General features: G+C 55.7%; 1 protein-coding gene across 2 annotated transcripts; it reads right to left on the bottom strand.

The window, feature by feature from the left end:
* Positions 1-885: 885 nt before the first annotated feature.
* Rab35 (RAB35, member RAS oncogene family) lies at positions 886-16694 on the bottom strand. 2 transcript variants are annotated; one of them, XM_028856564.2, is made up of 6 exons: positions 16483-16694; positions 10362-10412; positions 7421-7544; positions 3977-4101; positions 3771-3895; positions 886-2399 (listed from the first exon to the last, which is right to left on the bottom strand). In XM_028856564.2, exons 1-6 carry the CDS (start codon positions 16532-16534, stop codon positions 2271-2273), a joined length of 606 nt encoding a protein of 201 aa, XP_028712397.1. In that variant the 5' UTR covers positions 16535-16694; the 3' UTR covers positions 886-2270. The 2 variants fall into 2 exon arrangements, with proteins under 2 accessions (XP_028712397.1, XP_028712398.1); XM_028856565.2 differs by lacking the exon at positions 3771-3895 and having other exon boundaries at positions 2293-2399.
* Positions 16695-17258: the final 564 nt, after the last annotated feature.

The following is a 17258-nucleotide window of genomic DNA, read 5'->3' as shown; positions in this document are numbered from 1 at the left end:
TTCAGCTGGAAGAGCTCCCTCCAAGCAGATGCTTCCACTGCATCCTTCCGGCATGTGAAGAATAAACATGGAGCTTCCCCTGACATCCTCCCACACGTGCTCTGGGCCCAGAAGGGAACCACCATCCTGAACCGTCCATTCATGGAGAAACCAGACTTGGCCCTTGACAGTTTCCCAGGCCCCTCGATGGGCACCTATGATCAACAAGAGCTGGACCCAACAGTGGAAGAAGCCAGGTACCCAGAGCACAGCTGGAGGAGAGCAAACGGACCCTAGAAGGAAATTTGGCAGCTTGAACCTTTATTTTTAGTAATTTTTTTAAAAAGCATAATTAGAAACTTTCAATACAGAAATAATCCTAGCAAACCATTTAAAAGTTTGTTGGTTGACAGGAGTTTCACATCAGGTCCACCAGGACACCAGTTTAGCCCTGAGTCCCCCACCCCCACCCTTACCCCACCCCACCCCACTCATGCATGTGACACTATGCGGGACAGGCACGCTGTTGTCACCAAGTCACCCATCACCTGGGCCTTAACAGGCAGGTGCCAGAAGCCACAGAGGCACCTAACTTGGGCTGGATGCTCCAAGATCACCCTCTTATTGCTTGAATTGGCAAACACCTCCACACTGGTTCCCACGTGCTCAGAAGCATGTGTGACCCCTTCTGCCCCCTGTCGGCCAAGACAGTCCTGAAAACAGAATCTGCCTCAACTCGCAGCTCACCTGGATCGTATGGAGCCGCCTACTGCTTGGCCCTGAAGTGTCCTCCACAGCACCTACCTTCCTAGGCCCACAGCCCCCAAACCCAGCCTGCAGCTCAGAAACACAGGCCTGTCGCACAGAACCCCAGCTTTTGACAGTCTGGACAAGTGGAGAGACAGGTGAGAAGAAAGCCCCAGTTTTATTGATTAAAAACCCGTCCACAGTGTTAACAAGGGAAATCTGCAGTAATCTGTGATGATTGTCCGGTCAGGACTGCCTGGAAATCGCCTAGGAAAGGAAATCTAAAACACATCATGGTGTCCAAATCAGTTCTTCCCAGTTACGTGATCCTTTAGGGGAAAGGGAACCAAGTGTCCTGGGGGAAGGGGGAAGTAATCAAATGTAGATTACCCTGATTTTTACTCCAGGGGACTGGGGGGGGGCAATACTGGCTGCCCCCACCCCACTGCCACTTCTTCCCAGTGGCCAAGAAACCTTCCTCCCGCCTTCATACTAAACAGGTCTGTCAGTCACGCAAAGGTGCCTGTCCCCGCTCGGAGGTGTCCTCCCATACCCAGCGCCCCCTGTGTGTGCCGGAGGTGCCTGGGACCCCATTTCAAACTGGCTCCCCCGGGAGGCCCTTGCAAAGTTGCTCTCTTCCCATGAAAGGGAAAGAGCCTGACCCCGCAGTGAACAGAAGCCACACACCTTTTCTAAAAGCACTGGACCCAAAGTGGGACATCACAACTTTTGCTAGTGAGCCCAACAAGTCATCTCACGGAAATAACTGAGGAACTTAATTCGCTTGATTTGGCTTCACTTGGCTCCATCTGTTAGAATAAGGTTCCCCCTTGCAAGCTCCATCTCTGAACACTGGTACCCCTACCTTTCTGCTGGAACTGAAACATGTTGGGTAAGTGAGAGAAGCCACAGCTCCCCTGGGTTTGCAGCAGAGGCATCTAGAAGGCAGAATGAGAAACCTGTTGGCCAAATGGGCAAGACTGACTTCCTCTGTGGAACTGAGGGCCAGGGCCAGCCGGGGGCAGGGCCTGTGTGGAGGCCAGGTTCCCCAGCTCCCAGAGCAGCTGTAGGTCAGGAGCCATGTAGAGTGCACTCCACGGGCCCAGGTTGGCCAAAGACTCAGCTAGGACATGAGGCTGGCTCCTCGGGAAGCTGCCGTCGAGATGGGACAGGAGGGCTTGGGAGGGTCTGTTGCAGCAGGTTGGCAGGAAGGAGGCGAAAGCCAGAGCAGGCTGAGGGTGTGCAGCTGGTTAATGCAATATACACTATGTACAAACTGGTTAATCAGTCCGCTCGGCTGGCAGCGTCCTCGACAGGTCCAGGCGCCTCAGCAGGGAGGTGGGCACCAGTGGGAAGGGCAGGCTCGTCCAACACCTTCTTGGCACTCAAGGGGAAAGGGGAGGAAGTGCCGATGGCGCCTCCCGGTACAAAAAACGTGGAGAGAATTCTTTAAATAACGGCACTAAACTGAGACTGTCCCCCGAGGAGCCTCCGAGGCCTCGGGCTGGGGAGGTGCAGTGCAGTCTCTGCAGTGGACTGGCCCATTAGCAGCAGCGTTTCTTTCGTTTACTGTTTTTCGTGAGCTTCACCACATCGTTCTGTTGCTGCTGCTGCTGTTTTGCCAAGTTGTCTTTCTTTGCTCGTAGAACCAGCTCTGTGATGCAGTTGAACATCTGGAGAGATGACAGGGTAAGGCTGACCTGAGACCTAGTGCGGCGCCCTTGCTGGCCAGCACAGCCACCTCCCCAGGCAATTTTCTGTTCCTCTGTCAACTGTGTGTGTGTGTGTGTGTGTGTGTGTGTCGGGGTGTCTGACTGTGACTATCTAGCCCAGCCTGGCCGTGAACTCACAATTCTCCTCCCTCTGCTTCCCCGGTGCTAGGGTTGCTGGTGTGTGCTCTATGCCCTCAAAACACACTCGAGGGCAGCGGCTCTCAGCTTTCCTAACGCTGCCACCCTTTAACACGGTCCCTCATGAGGTGCTGACCCCCAACCATAACTACTTCATTGCTACCTCATAACTAATTTTGCTACTTTTATGAATCATAATTAAATATCTGATATGCAGGATATCTAATATGCAGCCCCTGTGAAGGGTTGTTCAACCCCCAAAGGGGTCATGACCCCCTGCTGTGAGATGGTCTATATGTCAAATTACTCTGATTGGTCAATAAATAAAACACTGATTGGCCAGTGGCCAGGCAGGAAGTATAGGTGGGACTAACAGAGAGAAGAAAAGAAAGAACAGGAAGGTGGAAGGAGTCACTGCCAGCCGCCGCCATGACAAGCAGCATGTAAAGATGCCGGTGAGCCCCGAGCCGCGTGGCAAGATATAGATTTATAGAAATGGATTAATTTAAGCTATAAGAACAGTTAGCAAGAAGCCTGCCACGGCCATACAGTTTATAAGCAATATAAGTCTCTGTGTTTACTTGGTTGGGTCTGAGCAGCTGTGGGACTGGCGGGTGACAGAGATTTGTCCTGACTGCAGGCAAGGCAGGAAAACTCTAGTTACAACCCCCAGGTGGAGAAGGGCTGCTTTAGGAGGGAGTGGGGTCAAAGGTTAAAGGGAATGCTGAAAGACCACAGCTGTCTGGGGAAGTCAATCTCTTGGGTATTTTCAATCTTTTTCCTGTATGTGGGTCTGTGCGTGTGAGTGCAGTCCCCCCGGAGCTGGAGCTTCAGGCGGGTGTGAGCTGCCTGGCCTGGGTACTGGGAACTGAACTCAGTGATGGGCTCCAGAGAGGGCTGACGGGAAGAGCTGGGATAGAACCTGCAAGGCTTTGGGGTGGCAAAGATCTGGGCTTGCCGCCGGCTCTCCCTGGTTGATTCTTAAGGCTGTTCAGTGAGGGGATCCCACCTCAGAGGACAGCTGAGCTAAGACAGACTCGGCCTGACAGCGGCAGCCGGCAGTGGCACTGAGTAACTGCTGGTCACTCACACCTGACAGACCTGAGTGGGGAGAGCGCTGAGGTGGAGAAGGGAGGTCTGCTGCAGGCCATGGGTCCTCACCTGCCCCTCTGACGGGGATCGGGCAGAGCTTACCTCTTCCACGTTGACGTTCTCCTTGGCACTGGTCTCAAAGAGCTGGATCCCCATCTGCCCAGCAAATTTGTAGGCGTCTTCTGTCTCTACCACCTTCCGCTCAGGATCGTCATTCTTATTACCCACTTGAAGACAGAGCACAGTCAACCCCTGGCCAGGGCATGGGCCGCTCTCCCACCACCCCCTCCCTCGGGGTCCAGCCTCACCTAATATTCGGCACACATCGTCACAGTTCTGGTTGATTTCATGAAGCCATCGCTTGACGTTAACAAAGGACTCGGCACTAGTGACGTCGTAAACCACAATGACCCCATGGGTCCCCCGATAGTACCTGTAGAGCCAAGATGGGCATCAGGGCTTCGGCCCAGGACAGAGAAGCTGCTTCCCTGGGACCCGCTTGCCACGTCAGGACAGTGGCTGGGGAAGGTGAGGGGCCCAGGGGCCAGGACTAAGCCCTGCACCCAGCCTTGACCACCAGCCACAGCCAAGCTTGACCAGCTGGACAGCACTGGCTTCTCGGGCCTGACCCTGGCAGCAGTGGAGAAGGCTGGGAGCAGTCTGAGATGGACCAGGCAGGAAGAGTCACCGTAGGTGACCGAGTATACCACCAGCTGGAAACTTCTTTGAGGTTCTCCTTTTATTTTTGTCATTCAGGCAGTTTTTGTGTCTGACATCATGTTATCCCCATCCTGGTTTAAACATCCACACTTTCAAATCTTGGTAGTAAAATGTCATTCCTGGAGGCTGCACCTTACAAGAAGCCATGGCACAGTGTGTCCCTTTCCCCTGGTGGGCAGGTGACACTTCTTTTCCTGCTCTTGGCTCACTGCCCCAGGGACAGAGAATGTAGAGGCTACACGGGCCTCCAGCAGTTGCAGGAAGGACTCAGCTAAAGCTGTACACCCCAAACCTGCCAAAGCTCTAGAAGGAAGGAGGGTGCCCCCACTCCCCTCTGAACATCCGGTCCCCAGAAGGCCAGACGGCAGCACCATCCCTGAAGCACAGGGCCAGTGGCCAAGCAACACTCCTGGCCCCTCTACCTAACCGCCCAAGCTGTTTCCTGAGCCTTGTCTCTAGAGCGACCATCCTTGATGGCTACGGTCTTCAAACAACGAGACTCCAAACCCCAGGGCTCCCCCCATGCAGCTCTACTGGGCAGCACTTCCCCAGCCTGGGTTCCAAGATGGCTCCACAGCAGACGGGTAAGGGCACCCAGCCATCTAGTCACCTCTCTGTAGTCAAGACCTATCTGAGGACAACGGTCAAACCTCGTCCCACCTCTGTAAGCCGTGGACTCTGCACAGGTTACCTGGTTTCTTTCCATGCCTACCCCTTACCTCAGTTTCTTCAATTATAAAATAGGGGTGCTAGGACAAACTTCTGAGGAGGTAACAGATGCCACCCCAAGGCTGGGAGCAGTGTGAAGACCGTGCTGGGGGCTCTTATTATCAGGACCGGTGTCCCTCCACAGCCATCTGGAGCCCCAGATGAGGGGGCAGAACCAAGAGGGGGAGGGCAGGGCAGGGCAGCCCCAGGGCCCTGCTGCCCAAGATCTGCCCACCCTCAGACACAGGGGAGCCCTCCCAGGACACCCTACTCCGTCTACCGACTTGGTCCCCAGCACACCGCTGCCCTGAGCACGGGCTCAGCACACAGCACAGCCTGGGTGCCTCTGGGCAGGCGTGGGAAGCACGTGGACGAAGCCATTCCTGCAGCAGAAGGCCTCTGTAGCCTTGCCCTGCAGGAGACCCCAAGAAGTGGCTCATCACTGCCCTAGCTCCTGCCACTCCAGCACTCCAGGAGAGCTTTGGCCAGGGAGGGGCCTCGGCTGGGCCGGGATGGAAGACACCAGGGCTTCCGGTCGTGTGACCCAAGTGTCTCACACCCACTGCCTCACTCCTCTGAGGGCCCCTCAGTCCAGTGGGCGCTGCGGCCCCAGCACCCGGCCTGCTTCCTAGGCCAATGCAAGGCTCCCCCCTTCTCACCCCTCCCTCCCCTCCCCCAGCCAACCCGGGAGCCAAAAACCTCCTCAGGAACGGTTAGGACTGGGGATAGCAGCAGGGCCCTTTTAGCAGATACACGGGGTACAGCCGTTCCCGCTCCTACAGACCGCCACACCCCCAAAACAGTCAACTATCTCAGGACCCTCCCTTCTTCACAGCCATCACAGGGGGACCAGTCTCTCCAGGGCCCCCTTGGCAGGCAGGCCCTGAGTGCCTTCTGCCTCAGAATGGGCCAAGCCTGAGACCCCAAGGTTGGCAGGGCTAACCTGGTTTGCCCAGACATGTAGGCAGACAGGACAGTGCCCTGTGCCTAGAGAGTCCTGGGCCATGGCACTCGTGTCTACAGGGTAACACACCCACCAAGCTGAGCCTCAGCCGAGGAGCCCTGTGCTCCTCTGCCACACGCACACCCTCAGAGGATACCTAGGGCCCGGAATGGTCACCAGTGCTTCCATGACAGAACTGGAGACATTCCACTAAAATCCAGAACTGCTACGCAGGCAGGCCTGGGATGTGTCACAGAAACCAATCCACCCTGCGCACTACCACACAGAGCGCACTTCTTAGAGCACCTTAGCTGGGAGAGATGGGGCGTGCCTTTAACCCCAGCAGAAACGGGTAGATGTCTCTGAGCTAGAGGGCAGCCACGGGCACACAGTGAGGCCCTGTCTCCCATGTACACACACACACACACACACACACACACACACACGTCACAGGCACACAGTGAGGCCCTGTCTCCCATGTACACACACACACACACACGTCACAGGCACACAGTGAGGCCCTGTCTCCAATGTGTACACACACACACACACACACACACACACACACACACACACGCCTTTGTCTGTAAGATGGGGAAACAGTAAGCACGGCACACAGAAAGCCAGAAGTGACCCATGAAGAGGCCAAAGCAGGAGCCCCGGACTTAAGCCTTAGCGCTCAGGCAAATCCTAACTAGAGATCTCTGGACAGAGGCACAGACACTAGACAGCTTGCCCAAGGACACACAGACAGAATCAGAACTCCACACTGTTTCACAGACACCTAAGAAGCACATCTACAGGACTCGACATGGAGTGGTTTCCAGTGGGCAGCTGAGGCCCACCAGCACCGCAAAGGAAGGCGACCCGCCAGACAACAGATTTCCCAGACAACGTGGGGCGGGGGGTGGAAGAGGGGCCCACATCCTATGGTCTCCCAGCCTCCGGAGAGGGAGAGCCGTCTCTAAGGAGTCAGGGCGGGTGACAGAGACTGCACAGGACTGGCACCCACAATACCTGTCAGCGGCTCACTGGGCGCCAGGGAAGGACTTGGCACTACTACCCAGTGAGGCAAATACTGCTGCTATCGCCACCTGAAGGGAAAGGAGCTGCCAGCCAGGAAAACCAAGTGCCCACGAGGAGGGCACTCAGTCTGTATCACGGCAGGTGCCAGGGCCGGGGGCTCAGGCACCGCACGTCCCGAGCCCTGGTGGCCCCCACAGCACCCCGCGGCCTTCTCTTGTGTCTGCAGGAAGGGGAGGCCCAGCCACCACCCCGGCCTCGCTTCCTCACACGCAGAGACATTTCCACCGCGCTGTCTCTGTTCCACACCGTCACTCAACGTCACGCAAACATCAAGACAAGGGTCCAGGGGACTCACGTGGAGGTGATGGTACGGAAGCGCTCCTGCCCCGCGGTGTCCCAGATCTGCAGCTTCACCTTCTCCCCATTGATCTCCACAGTCCGGATCTTGAAATCCACTCCGATTGTGGTGATGTAGCTGCCTGTAGGAACGCAGCCCATTACTCAGGGTAGGGGGGAGCCCTCTGGTCCCCAGAACCCCACCCTAAACCACTGTATGAGCCCCGAATAGAGAGAGCACGCCGGCTCTAAGGAAGACAGGACCCCGTGACACAAGGGAAGAGACAAGCTCAGAACACAGGCTACCAAGGAAATGAGAATGGAAGCGAAGAACAGGGACATGGCGGCTGCGACCCGAGAACAGAGCAGACCTATTCATCCTGGGTTTCTCTTCTCTATTTTTTCTTGGGGGGGGTGGCCTTCAAAACTGACTGAGGACCCAACACTGCACCTTCTTGGGGAGATGGCAGCAAAATATCCATGGTGAGTGTGGGGTGTGTGAGGCTAAGGGCGGGGTGGGTGGTGAGTAAGGAGCCAGGCCGGGCCTCCAGGCCTTGTGCTATTGCCGAGAGTGTGTGCTGTCCCGCGTGTGTGACAGCGTGTGTGACAGCGTGTGTGACAGCGTGTGTGACAGCGGGGCCATGAGGTTTCACCCGCGCACACGCTGCTACTGATTGGCGCTTTGGACGTCCGTGTGCAAGATGCATTTGAGAGCGGCTGCCGACTTTCACGGGCCAGTATGGTGCAGGCTTACAAACGCCGGCCTAAAGGCATGGCTGTCATTCCATCCGGACACAGCAGGGACTCTTTCAAAAGACAGACACGGATGACCACGCGAAGGGTGGCAAGGGCATGGGAAAGGCCAAAGTCCAAGGTCAGGCAGAAACAGAAGCAGGAAGTCAGCGGGAAAGCTTAGCAAACGTGGTAGACACAGCCCACACCAGGCCGAGCCCCCAGAAACCGGGGCAAGCCCCCAGAAACCAGGCCGGCGTCTGGTATCTCCAGGGCAAGCAGTTCCTCACATGTGAGCACGCAAAACAAAACAGAGTCAACACACAGCACAAGAAGAAAGCTGGAGGGCTGGAGAGATGGCTCAGAGGTTAAGAGCACTGGCTGCTCTTCCAGAGGTCCTGAGTTCAATTCCCAGCACCCACATGGTGGCTCATAACCATCTGTAATGAGATCTGGTGCCCTCTTCTGTATACATAATAAATAAAATCTTTAAAAAAAAAAAAAAAGAAGAAGAAGAAGAAAGCTGGAAACAGGTTCTGAAGAGCAGTGGTTCTCCACCAGGGTGGCTTTGTTCCCCTGAAAACACACGGAGTAATCTGGAGACAACTTTGGTTGCCACAGCCCAGAGACGCTGCTCCACACCCCAACAGAGGCTTGGTTCATTCCCAGCCCCCGCATGAAGCTCACAACCACAGACACACATGCAGATAAACACTCAGATACAGTCAGAGAGAAAATAACTACAGGAGTGCAGAGGACCACAGCTTCCTTGAAAAGCCACTTGGGAACTTGGTGAGGTGTCTCAAATGGGTAAAGGTGCCTGCTGCCAAGCATGATGACCTGAGTTCAATCCCACATGACGGAAGGAGGAAACCAACTCCCCAGTGTCCTCTGACCTACACACACACACACACACACACACACACACACACACACACACGGTGTGGTGGTCTGACTAAGACCGGCCTCCACAGGCTCACGTATTTGAACGCTTAGTCACCAGGGAGTGGAACTGTTTGAGAGGATTTCAAGGATTAGGAGGCGTGGCCGTGTTGGAAGAAAGTGTCACTGGAGTTTCAAAAGCCCGCGCCAGGTCTAGGCTCACTCACTCGCCCTCCCTCTGCTTATGGATCAAGACACAGCTTTCAGTTACTGAGTGTTCCAGCCCAATGCAGGCCACCAGGCTCCCTGCCGTGATGATGATGGACTGACCCTCTGAAACTGTAAGCTAAGCCCCCAATTAAATACTTCCTTTAGTGCAGTGATCACGGTGTCTCTTCACAGCAGTACAACAGTAATAAGACACGTGACATGTCCCCTCTGCCCTCAGCTTCAGTCAGATAAGGGTTTTTGTTTCTCTGTGTAACAGCCCTGGCTGGCCTCGAACTCACAGAGATCTGTCCGTGTCTGTCTCCCAAGTGCTAGGATTAAAGGTGTGCACCACCACCTCCTGGCATAAATAAAAGGTTTTTAAAAAAGAAATGTGGCAGTACCAAGCAAAGTTTAAACACTCTTAGACCCTGTGACCTAGTAACCTCAGTTCTGTGTGTACAAGAAGAAACAATGTATCCCAGAAATGCAGCATTGATTAAAACAGATGTAACCAGAAGCCACAGGCCCCCAGTGGTGTTAGTGAAGGCCAGTGCATCCAGACGTGAGCAACCTTCCCAGCCACTACAGAACGAAAGGAAGGCTGGGCGTGTAGCATGTATGCCTTTAACCTCACTACTCGGTAAGTGGGTCTCTGTGAGTTCAAGGCCAACCCTGTCTATGTAGCAAGTTCCAGGCCAAACCAGAGATCCACAGGGAGACACTGTCTAAAACCAATCAGAACAGGGTGGGGGTCTGTGCACAGCAAGGCTGGAGCATGTTTCTGAACAGCAGGTGGGGTCAGGAAAGGACACCCACACCCACACCCTGAACAGAGGCTCCAGGGCAGCAGAGGGACAGTGCAGGGACAACTGTCATTCTTACGTTATGGACTTCTTCCTATTGGACATGGACTATCGAGTAGGACTAAAAACTCCTAAATGTGGGGCACAAATAGACCCTTGGTAGGGAAGCGAGGACCAGCAGGCGCAGAATTCTCACCTAAGCCTCCACCCCACTTGCCCTCATCCAACAACCTGAATGATAAAGTCTCCTGCATCAGACAGAAGCAGTGGGTTCTGCAACAGGGAAGGAGATTTCAACACCCAAGCACCCCAACAGCACCCAGGAGGACTCACCTGAGAAGGTGTTGTCTGCAAATCGTAACAGCAAGCTGCTCTTGCCCACACCTGCAAGAGAGAAGGCATGGAGGTGAGCGGGTGGGAGGGGCTCCCCGGAGAGCACCCTTTGTCCTCCGTAAGAAGGGGACCACCCTTTGTCCTCCGTAAGAAGGAGACCACCCTTTGTCCTCCGTAAGGAGACCACCCTTTGTCCTCCGTAAGGAGACCACCCTTTGTCCTCCGTAAGAAGGAGACCACCCTTTGTCCTCCGTAAGGAGACCACCCTTGGTCCTCCGTAAGAAGCCCAGCGCGGCCAGAACTCTTCAGGGCCAACCTATCTGCACACACCAAGAACATCTCTTCCAGTCAATCGCTGACCTTTTCCTTCGTCCTCATGTAAGACAAGCTGCTCTCAAATCCTCTGGGGGACATGACAGCCACTCACGCCCAGGCCCTGTTCTGAGGGCTGCCCCAGACAACAGAGACAAGCAAGAGGAAGGTCAACCAAAAGAGACTGGTCCACTGAATCCTGCTTCCGGATTTGGCAAGGGCCTCGGCAAATCTCATGCCACTTCAGTTTGCAAGGAACTGGAAAGCTGGAGAGTCCTCAGTTTTGTCAAGGCATTCTGCATGTGAAGAAACTGAGGCCCACATGACCAGAACCAGCTGTCAGTCATCGACCCCTAGCTGAGTCAGTATGGCTGAATGAGTGAGGCAGGGGTGGTGTGAGATATCTATGCACGGTATGAAGATGTATTGCTGTGATTGGATTAATAGAAAGAGCTGACCGGCCAATAGCTAGGCAGGAGGTATAGGCGGGACTTCTGGGCAGAGAGAGGAAGTAGGAAGAAGAATCTAGGCATGAGGGAGAGCAGCCAGCCAGTGCGGAGGAAGCAGGATGGGCAGTTCGGAGAGATGAGGTACCGAGCTACACGATGGAACACAGATTTAAAAGTACAGGTTAAGCCGGGCGGTGGTGGCGCACGCCTTTAATCCCAGCACTCGGGAGGCAGAGCCAGGCGGATCTCTGTGAGTTCGAGGCCAGCCTGGGCTACCAAGTGAGTTCCAGGAAAGGTGCAAAGCTACACAGAGAAACCCTGTCTCGAAAAGCCAAAAAAAAACTACAGGTTAATGTAGACTGTAAGAAGTAGTTAGGAACAAACCCTAAGGTAAGGCCAAGCTTTCATAATTAATAAGTCTCCATGTCATTATTCGTGAGCTGGCGTGGGACCCAAAGAAAAATCATCTACACAAGGAGTCTGCTGGATACCTACTTGGCTTCCCCCCGAGAGTGTCTGGACCACTGCACAGCTCCTGGCTGTGCCTTACCCTGCCTTCCTCTTGACCGCCACACATACAGCTCTGATTGGCCAGTGACCTGCCTCCTGTCCTCATGTCTCCATTACCCAAAAGTGGCTAGATCAAGGAACCTCAGAATGAAAGATTAGCACACACTCGAGTCTGCATGGCAGCTTGTGATGCTCCCAGAATTCTGACTGTGTCTCCTCAGATGAGGAAAGCAGGACTTGAAGAATGAGCAGCTGACCTAAGATGCCTCCAAAGGTCAGACGAAGATCCAAATCCAGGCCTGCCAAGCACCTCTGCTGGCATCCTAAGGGCTTGTTGGCTTGCTCCTTCCCTTTCTACCCTTCCCTTCCCCCTCTGTTTTTGGGGGGTGGAAGTGGGGTGGGGACAGAGTATTATGTAGCCCAGGCCACACTTGAACTCACTGTATAGCAGAGGATGGCCTTGAATTCGATTCTTCTATCTCCACCTCCCAAATGCTGGGGTTATAGGTGTGCTGGGGATCGAACCCAGGACTCTGTGCATGTGAGGTTAACACTCTACCACCTGAGCTATATTCTTAGCCCTTGATGGAGGCACTTTCAGCCCGTTTAGTAGAAATGCAAATGACTTCAGTATCTTTGAAAAGCAATTTGACAATACCAAGAAACATTTAAATACCCCAGACCCAGTGACCGAGTATCCTCACTTCTGTGGAACTGCCACACAAGAACAAACACAATGTCACCCAGTGATGAAGCATGACTTAAAACAGAAGCAGTCAGAAGCCAGTGGATGTCAGCCCATCATTCTCTTGCATCTTTTTCAGGAACATAAATGCCCTGCGACTGAAAGCAAATTTGAAGTGTATGTGCCTATCATGAGAAACCCAGAGTCTGACTCCAGTTCTCAAGACAGCATTGCCCCACTCCCCGCCCTCAAATAACCAAGATTGCAAACCACTGCTGCAGACTGAGCTGCTGTAGAAACACTGGTTTCTCTAACCTAACCCCAGACATCCTCTCCAGGCCATCTCCAGTGAGCAAGTCAGCAGGGCCACCCAGAACTTGCTTCTCTGAGTCCACCCGGGTCCTACCTTCCCAAAGAGGGTCTGAGGGTGCCAGGCTCCTGAGCACACAGCTGAGCATCCAGGGCACCTGTTGCTCAGCCCTCCGGCGCCCAGGGCTCAGCACCACTTCCCCATTGCTCTGCCACGAGGCTTCCTGCTAAACCCAAGGAGAGCCCAAGCTCTGGGCTGGTCCTCGTGGTGTTCTGCCCGATACTAACACCCCATTGGCCCTGTGGCCTCCTCTGCTTCCTCCTGAAGCCTTCTAGGTCCAGCTTACTCAGCTAAATGGCCATGTCTGGCCATTAAGCAGTGAGTTCCCTAAGCACTAAGGACCTAGACCTTGCCGCCTTCACCCTATGTATCACTCGGTGCTGTGAGCTGAACCCAGCACTTAATACCTACCACCTAAACACCCTCCACAAACTGATGGCCGAACAAATATCAGTCTCCATGAAAGCCGGGGAACGTCATGCCATTACAGCAGCATTACCGGGTGCCATGAAGCAGCTTTCAAACCTTAGGGCAGGAGACAGCAGAATCCTTTTTCTTTTTTCCCTCAGACAGAGTCTGGCTGTCCCGGAACTTCCCAGTGTAGACCAGGCTGGCCTCAGACTCACAGAGAGCCACCTGCCTGTGTACTCAAGTGCTGGGATTAAAGATGTGCAATACTATTAATATTACTGTTGTTGTTATTATTATTAAATGTATCCGAGTCTCAGACCGTATAGACGAGGGGAAGGTGCCATCCGCAGTGACGGCAGGACCTGAAGTCCCTGGCTGCAGGATGACTAGTCACGGCAGAGTCTGCTGCCATAGACCTGCACCGACCTCCAGCACCGCTATTCCTGAGAGGAACAGAGACCACGCCACCCACCTCCCAGAGAGGCCAGCTGCTGTCTACCCTGCACATGCACCCAGCCAAGAAGTGCGAGACGCACTCTCCCCACAGCAGTGCTTCCCGCCGGCCACCTAGCGCCACGGTCTGCTACCCTGCAAGGGGCACGGGCACACCTCAGCACACCTGTGGCCTCTTGGCAGGCAAGCGATTCCACCCTTGGCCGTCACCCCCTCTGTCCGCTACTTTGGGCCTTCACCCCGGCTCTGTCCCGCTGTTTCCCTCATGGGCCACAGACCCACGAATTTTCTCTGCTTCAGCACCGGCCTGCTGTAAACTCAAGTGAAGCGCTATCAACTTCAATCCTGCCTCAGCGACCACCTTCTCGTGTAACCTCAGCCAAGCCAGGCCCGCCTCCCAGCCCCAGTCTACTCATCTGCTAAGGGTTTTAACTAGGTCTCCCATGGCACACCAGCCCCCCAGGTTCTAAGGACGAGAGTGACTGGCATCGGTGGGCACGGTTATAAACCAAAGTCAATGCCACAACGGCTAAGAAGAAAGTAGAGAACCTCGGCTACAAAGAAGAGATACCCAAGCCGGGGAAGGCATCCCAGAAGTGTGCACGGTGTGGTCCGGTGGAAAAAGGACTCGGGCTATAAAGCAGCTAGCACTGAGGGCCCACTGCTTGGCGGCCCAGCACCACCTCGCAGTGTTAGCGGGGACCAGCACTGGCTCCCAGCTTTGCTCTGAAGCTGTGTGATTTGGGGCAGTCAGGCAGGCAGCTCCTCTAAGCCTTAGTTTCCTTATTTGACAAACCACAGAGGCCATGGGTGAGAATCAGATGAGAAAGTGTCTGTGAATCATTTGATAGACCTTAAGAAGCACACACTCAAGGGGCCCAGGGCAGGGCAGGCAGGTGATGATGTCAGGCTCCCCGCTCAGCTGCAGAGCTTATTTTGAACTCCCCTGGCTACCATCTCCCAATTTCCTAAGTGTTCAGCTTCGGCGTTTCAGCTCAGTGTCAGGAGGCATCAAACAGCAAAGCGTCTCCCTCCTCTCCACAACCCAGGTCTACACACTCACACTGAACTGGGAGCCAGACCACACAGACCCTGACCAAGGAGTCTTCTCCCACACCTGACTTCTGAGAGAAAGATTAAAAAAAAAAAATCAATACACCATGTAAAATACACTGTAAGAAAGCAAGCCAAACCCATCTCCCGGGTTTCACAGAAAAGCCAACAAGCTACATCTTCTTGCTGAGTCTGGCCCAAAACATCTTGAGGAAGGATAAAGACCTCTGACCACAGCAGGCTGACTTTAACTACAAGAGGAAAGAGATCACCATACCGTCAACCACTCAGAACCAAGGCCAGAGGAAAAGGCAAATCCTCAGCATCCAGAGGAATGCCACAGGCTACGTCCAAGTTCAAGTTTACACTGCTTGCTCGGTTCTGTTTCATTCAAACTACAACCCACCAGCCCGCCGCCACCTTTCTAACTCCACCCCCGCCCACGGTTACTCTTCCTCCTCACTGGTTGGGCCCTAACTTTTCCCGAGATCTTCCCTCCACCAGCAACCACTGAAACTTCAGCCACCTTCCACCGGATCCAAACCACCAACCACGTCCCAACCCAGCTTCACGGGTGAGACCAAAAACCACTCACTTGAATGACCCAACTATGACACTGCCACCCAAGCCTACATCCGGAGTCTCAAGGGACTTGCTGCTCCATTTCCTTAATGATCCACAGGCTCTACCACCAACTTGGCCGTCTCCAGTCACATGACTCCGCATCCCACACTCAACTGAAGTCTGTTCTATAGACCTGGCTGCTCCCCAGCCTCCTTCCGAAACATCCTGGAGTCCTAGCACCTCAGCTACACTGCCTAGGACCTGCCTCCCCGAATTCTACGTCACTCCATAGACCTGGTCACCTGCCATACTCCAGACATCTCTAAAACGCTTCATCCTTGGCCAGAAACCAGTCTGACTTTCCCAAGGCTGCTCGGTGTTCATTCACTGAACACATGCATTTTAAAGCACTGGGTACCAGAAGTTGCTCTATGAATCAGCGATGGAGCGGTATTGAAAGCAGTGTGTTATGTGGACGAAGCACTTAAAATACTGGCTGAAGCATCCCCGGGTCCCCCTCTGGTATCGCAGTAACAACTGCAAACGCTGTCCACCCACTGTGTGCCAGACACCGACCGTTCTTTCTCATCACTGAGTGCTAACTAACTAACATCAGCCCCGTCGGGCAGATCTACTACTACTCCATTCTACAGATGAGGGAACCGAACCAACCAAAGACTTTGCAACGATTCTGCAGGAATGTGCTTATGGCTTTACCTGCCGCGCCTCATCCAAACGCACAGCAACCCGGAGGGACAGGTCCTGGAGATACCCCCATTTCACAGAGGGCTCAGTCCTCACAGGGAGACTCATTCTGACCACACTAACAGTTACTTAGGGGTTTACTTTACATCGATCGGGCCAGGCGCTGAGCACTTTCCTTACTTTTAGCTCAGCCGAATACTCTCAACGCCCAGTTGAGCAAGTCCCCACTTCTCGGATGCAGGAACTGAGGCTCAGAGAGGTGAAGCCAACTTGCCCAAGGTCACGGAGTGAAAAAGCCTGTCTTCCCCGGGACTCGAACCCGGGTCTCCCCCAACTCCAGCGATCGCGCGACTTGACCAAGGTCACACGTGAGGCAGGAGCAAGCGCCGGGGCGTGCATCCCGCGCGCTCGGCACCCCGACCCGCAGAGGAACAGCCCGGCCGAGCCCCTGCCTGCACCCCCGGGGCCTGCGGCCGCCGCGCTCCGCCGCCTCCCGCCCCGCGCGGGCCGCGCCTCCCCGTCCGTCCGCCCGCCCGTCCGCCCGCCCCAGGGCCCCCGCGGGCCGCGCCCGGCCGAGCCCTGGGCGCCTCCGGCCCCTGCGGCCCTCACCGCTGTCGCCGATGATGAGCAGCTTGAAGAGGTGGTCGTAGTCCCGGGCCATGGCGGGCGGGGGCGGCGCGCGCGGGCGGGCGGGCGGACGGGCGGGCGGGGTCGGTCCTGGCCTCGCGATCCGCAGCTCCCTCCCGGCTGCTCCGGCAGCGGCGGATCCACTTCCCGAACAAACAGCCGGAACTGACAGAAACACCTCCCTCCGCTCGCTCCCCCCACCCTCCTCCTCCTCAGCAGCCGCCGACCGGTGCCACCGCCTCCCTCCTTCCCGCCCCGCCCCACCACTGCGCAGGCGCGGCGGCTAGGCCCCGCCTCTGCGCAGCCGCAGCCCCGGCCGGCCGCGCCCTCTTCACGCACGCGCAGTGCGCCTGCGCCCCGGCGGAGTCTCCGGGCGGCCGCGGCCCCGCGGAGTGAGCGGTTCCGCTGGCCCGGCGGAAGGGAGGCGGCGGCGGCGGCCGGCGGCGGAGCCGCGTCCCTGAGGTCAGCGCTGGGCGGACGTCGCCTCCGAGCCCCCGTAACCCCGGGAGCCCGACGCTCCTTGGCCGAACGGGTAGCGGTTCCGGATTCGGATCCGTACGGGACGCACCCTGGTCGCCTGCGCGCGCGCGCGCGTGCGCGCGACCGCTCCTTCGGCCTCGGTTTCCCCGTGGTGGCCGAAGGAGCCCCGGGGCGCCGGAACTCAGCCGTACGCAGTTCAGCGGCAGCCTCAGGTTTTTCCAGTTTGGGTGGATGCCCACCTGCCCTTCCCGGTGCGCTGCCACCGCCATCCTCACCGC

The sequence above is a fragment of the Peromyscus leucopus genome, chromosome 23 (assembly GCF_004664715.2).
Source record: "Peromyscus leucopus breed LL Stock chromosome 23, UCI_PerLeu_2.1, whole genome shotgun sequence".
In the NCBI taxonomy this organism is placed as follows: Eukaryota; Metazoa; Chordata; class Mammalia; order Rodentia; family Cricetidae; genus Peromyscus; species Peromyscus leucopus.
Note: the sequence above shows the minus strand (reverse complement) of the source record. Positions and strands in the feature narration are given on the sequence as shown.

Bases quoted from the DNA above. Each gene is read 5' to 3' on its own strand.
- Rab35 (XM_028856564.2), bottom strand. From the start codon at position 16,534: ATGGCCCGGGACTACGACCACCTCTTCAAGCTGCTCATCATCGGCGAC. The intron at 7,545-10,361 runs GTGAGTCCTCCT...GCGTTCCTACAG, and splicing joins TGCAGACAACACCTTCTCAG to GCAGCTACATCACCACAATC. The intron at 2,400-3,770 runs GTAAGCTCTGCC...TCATCTCTCCAG, and splicing joins AGAACGTCAACGTGGAAGAG to ATGTTCAACTGCATCACAGA.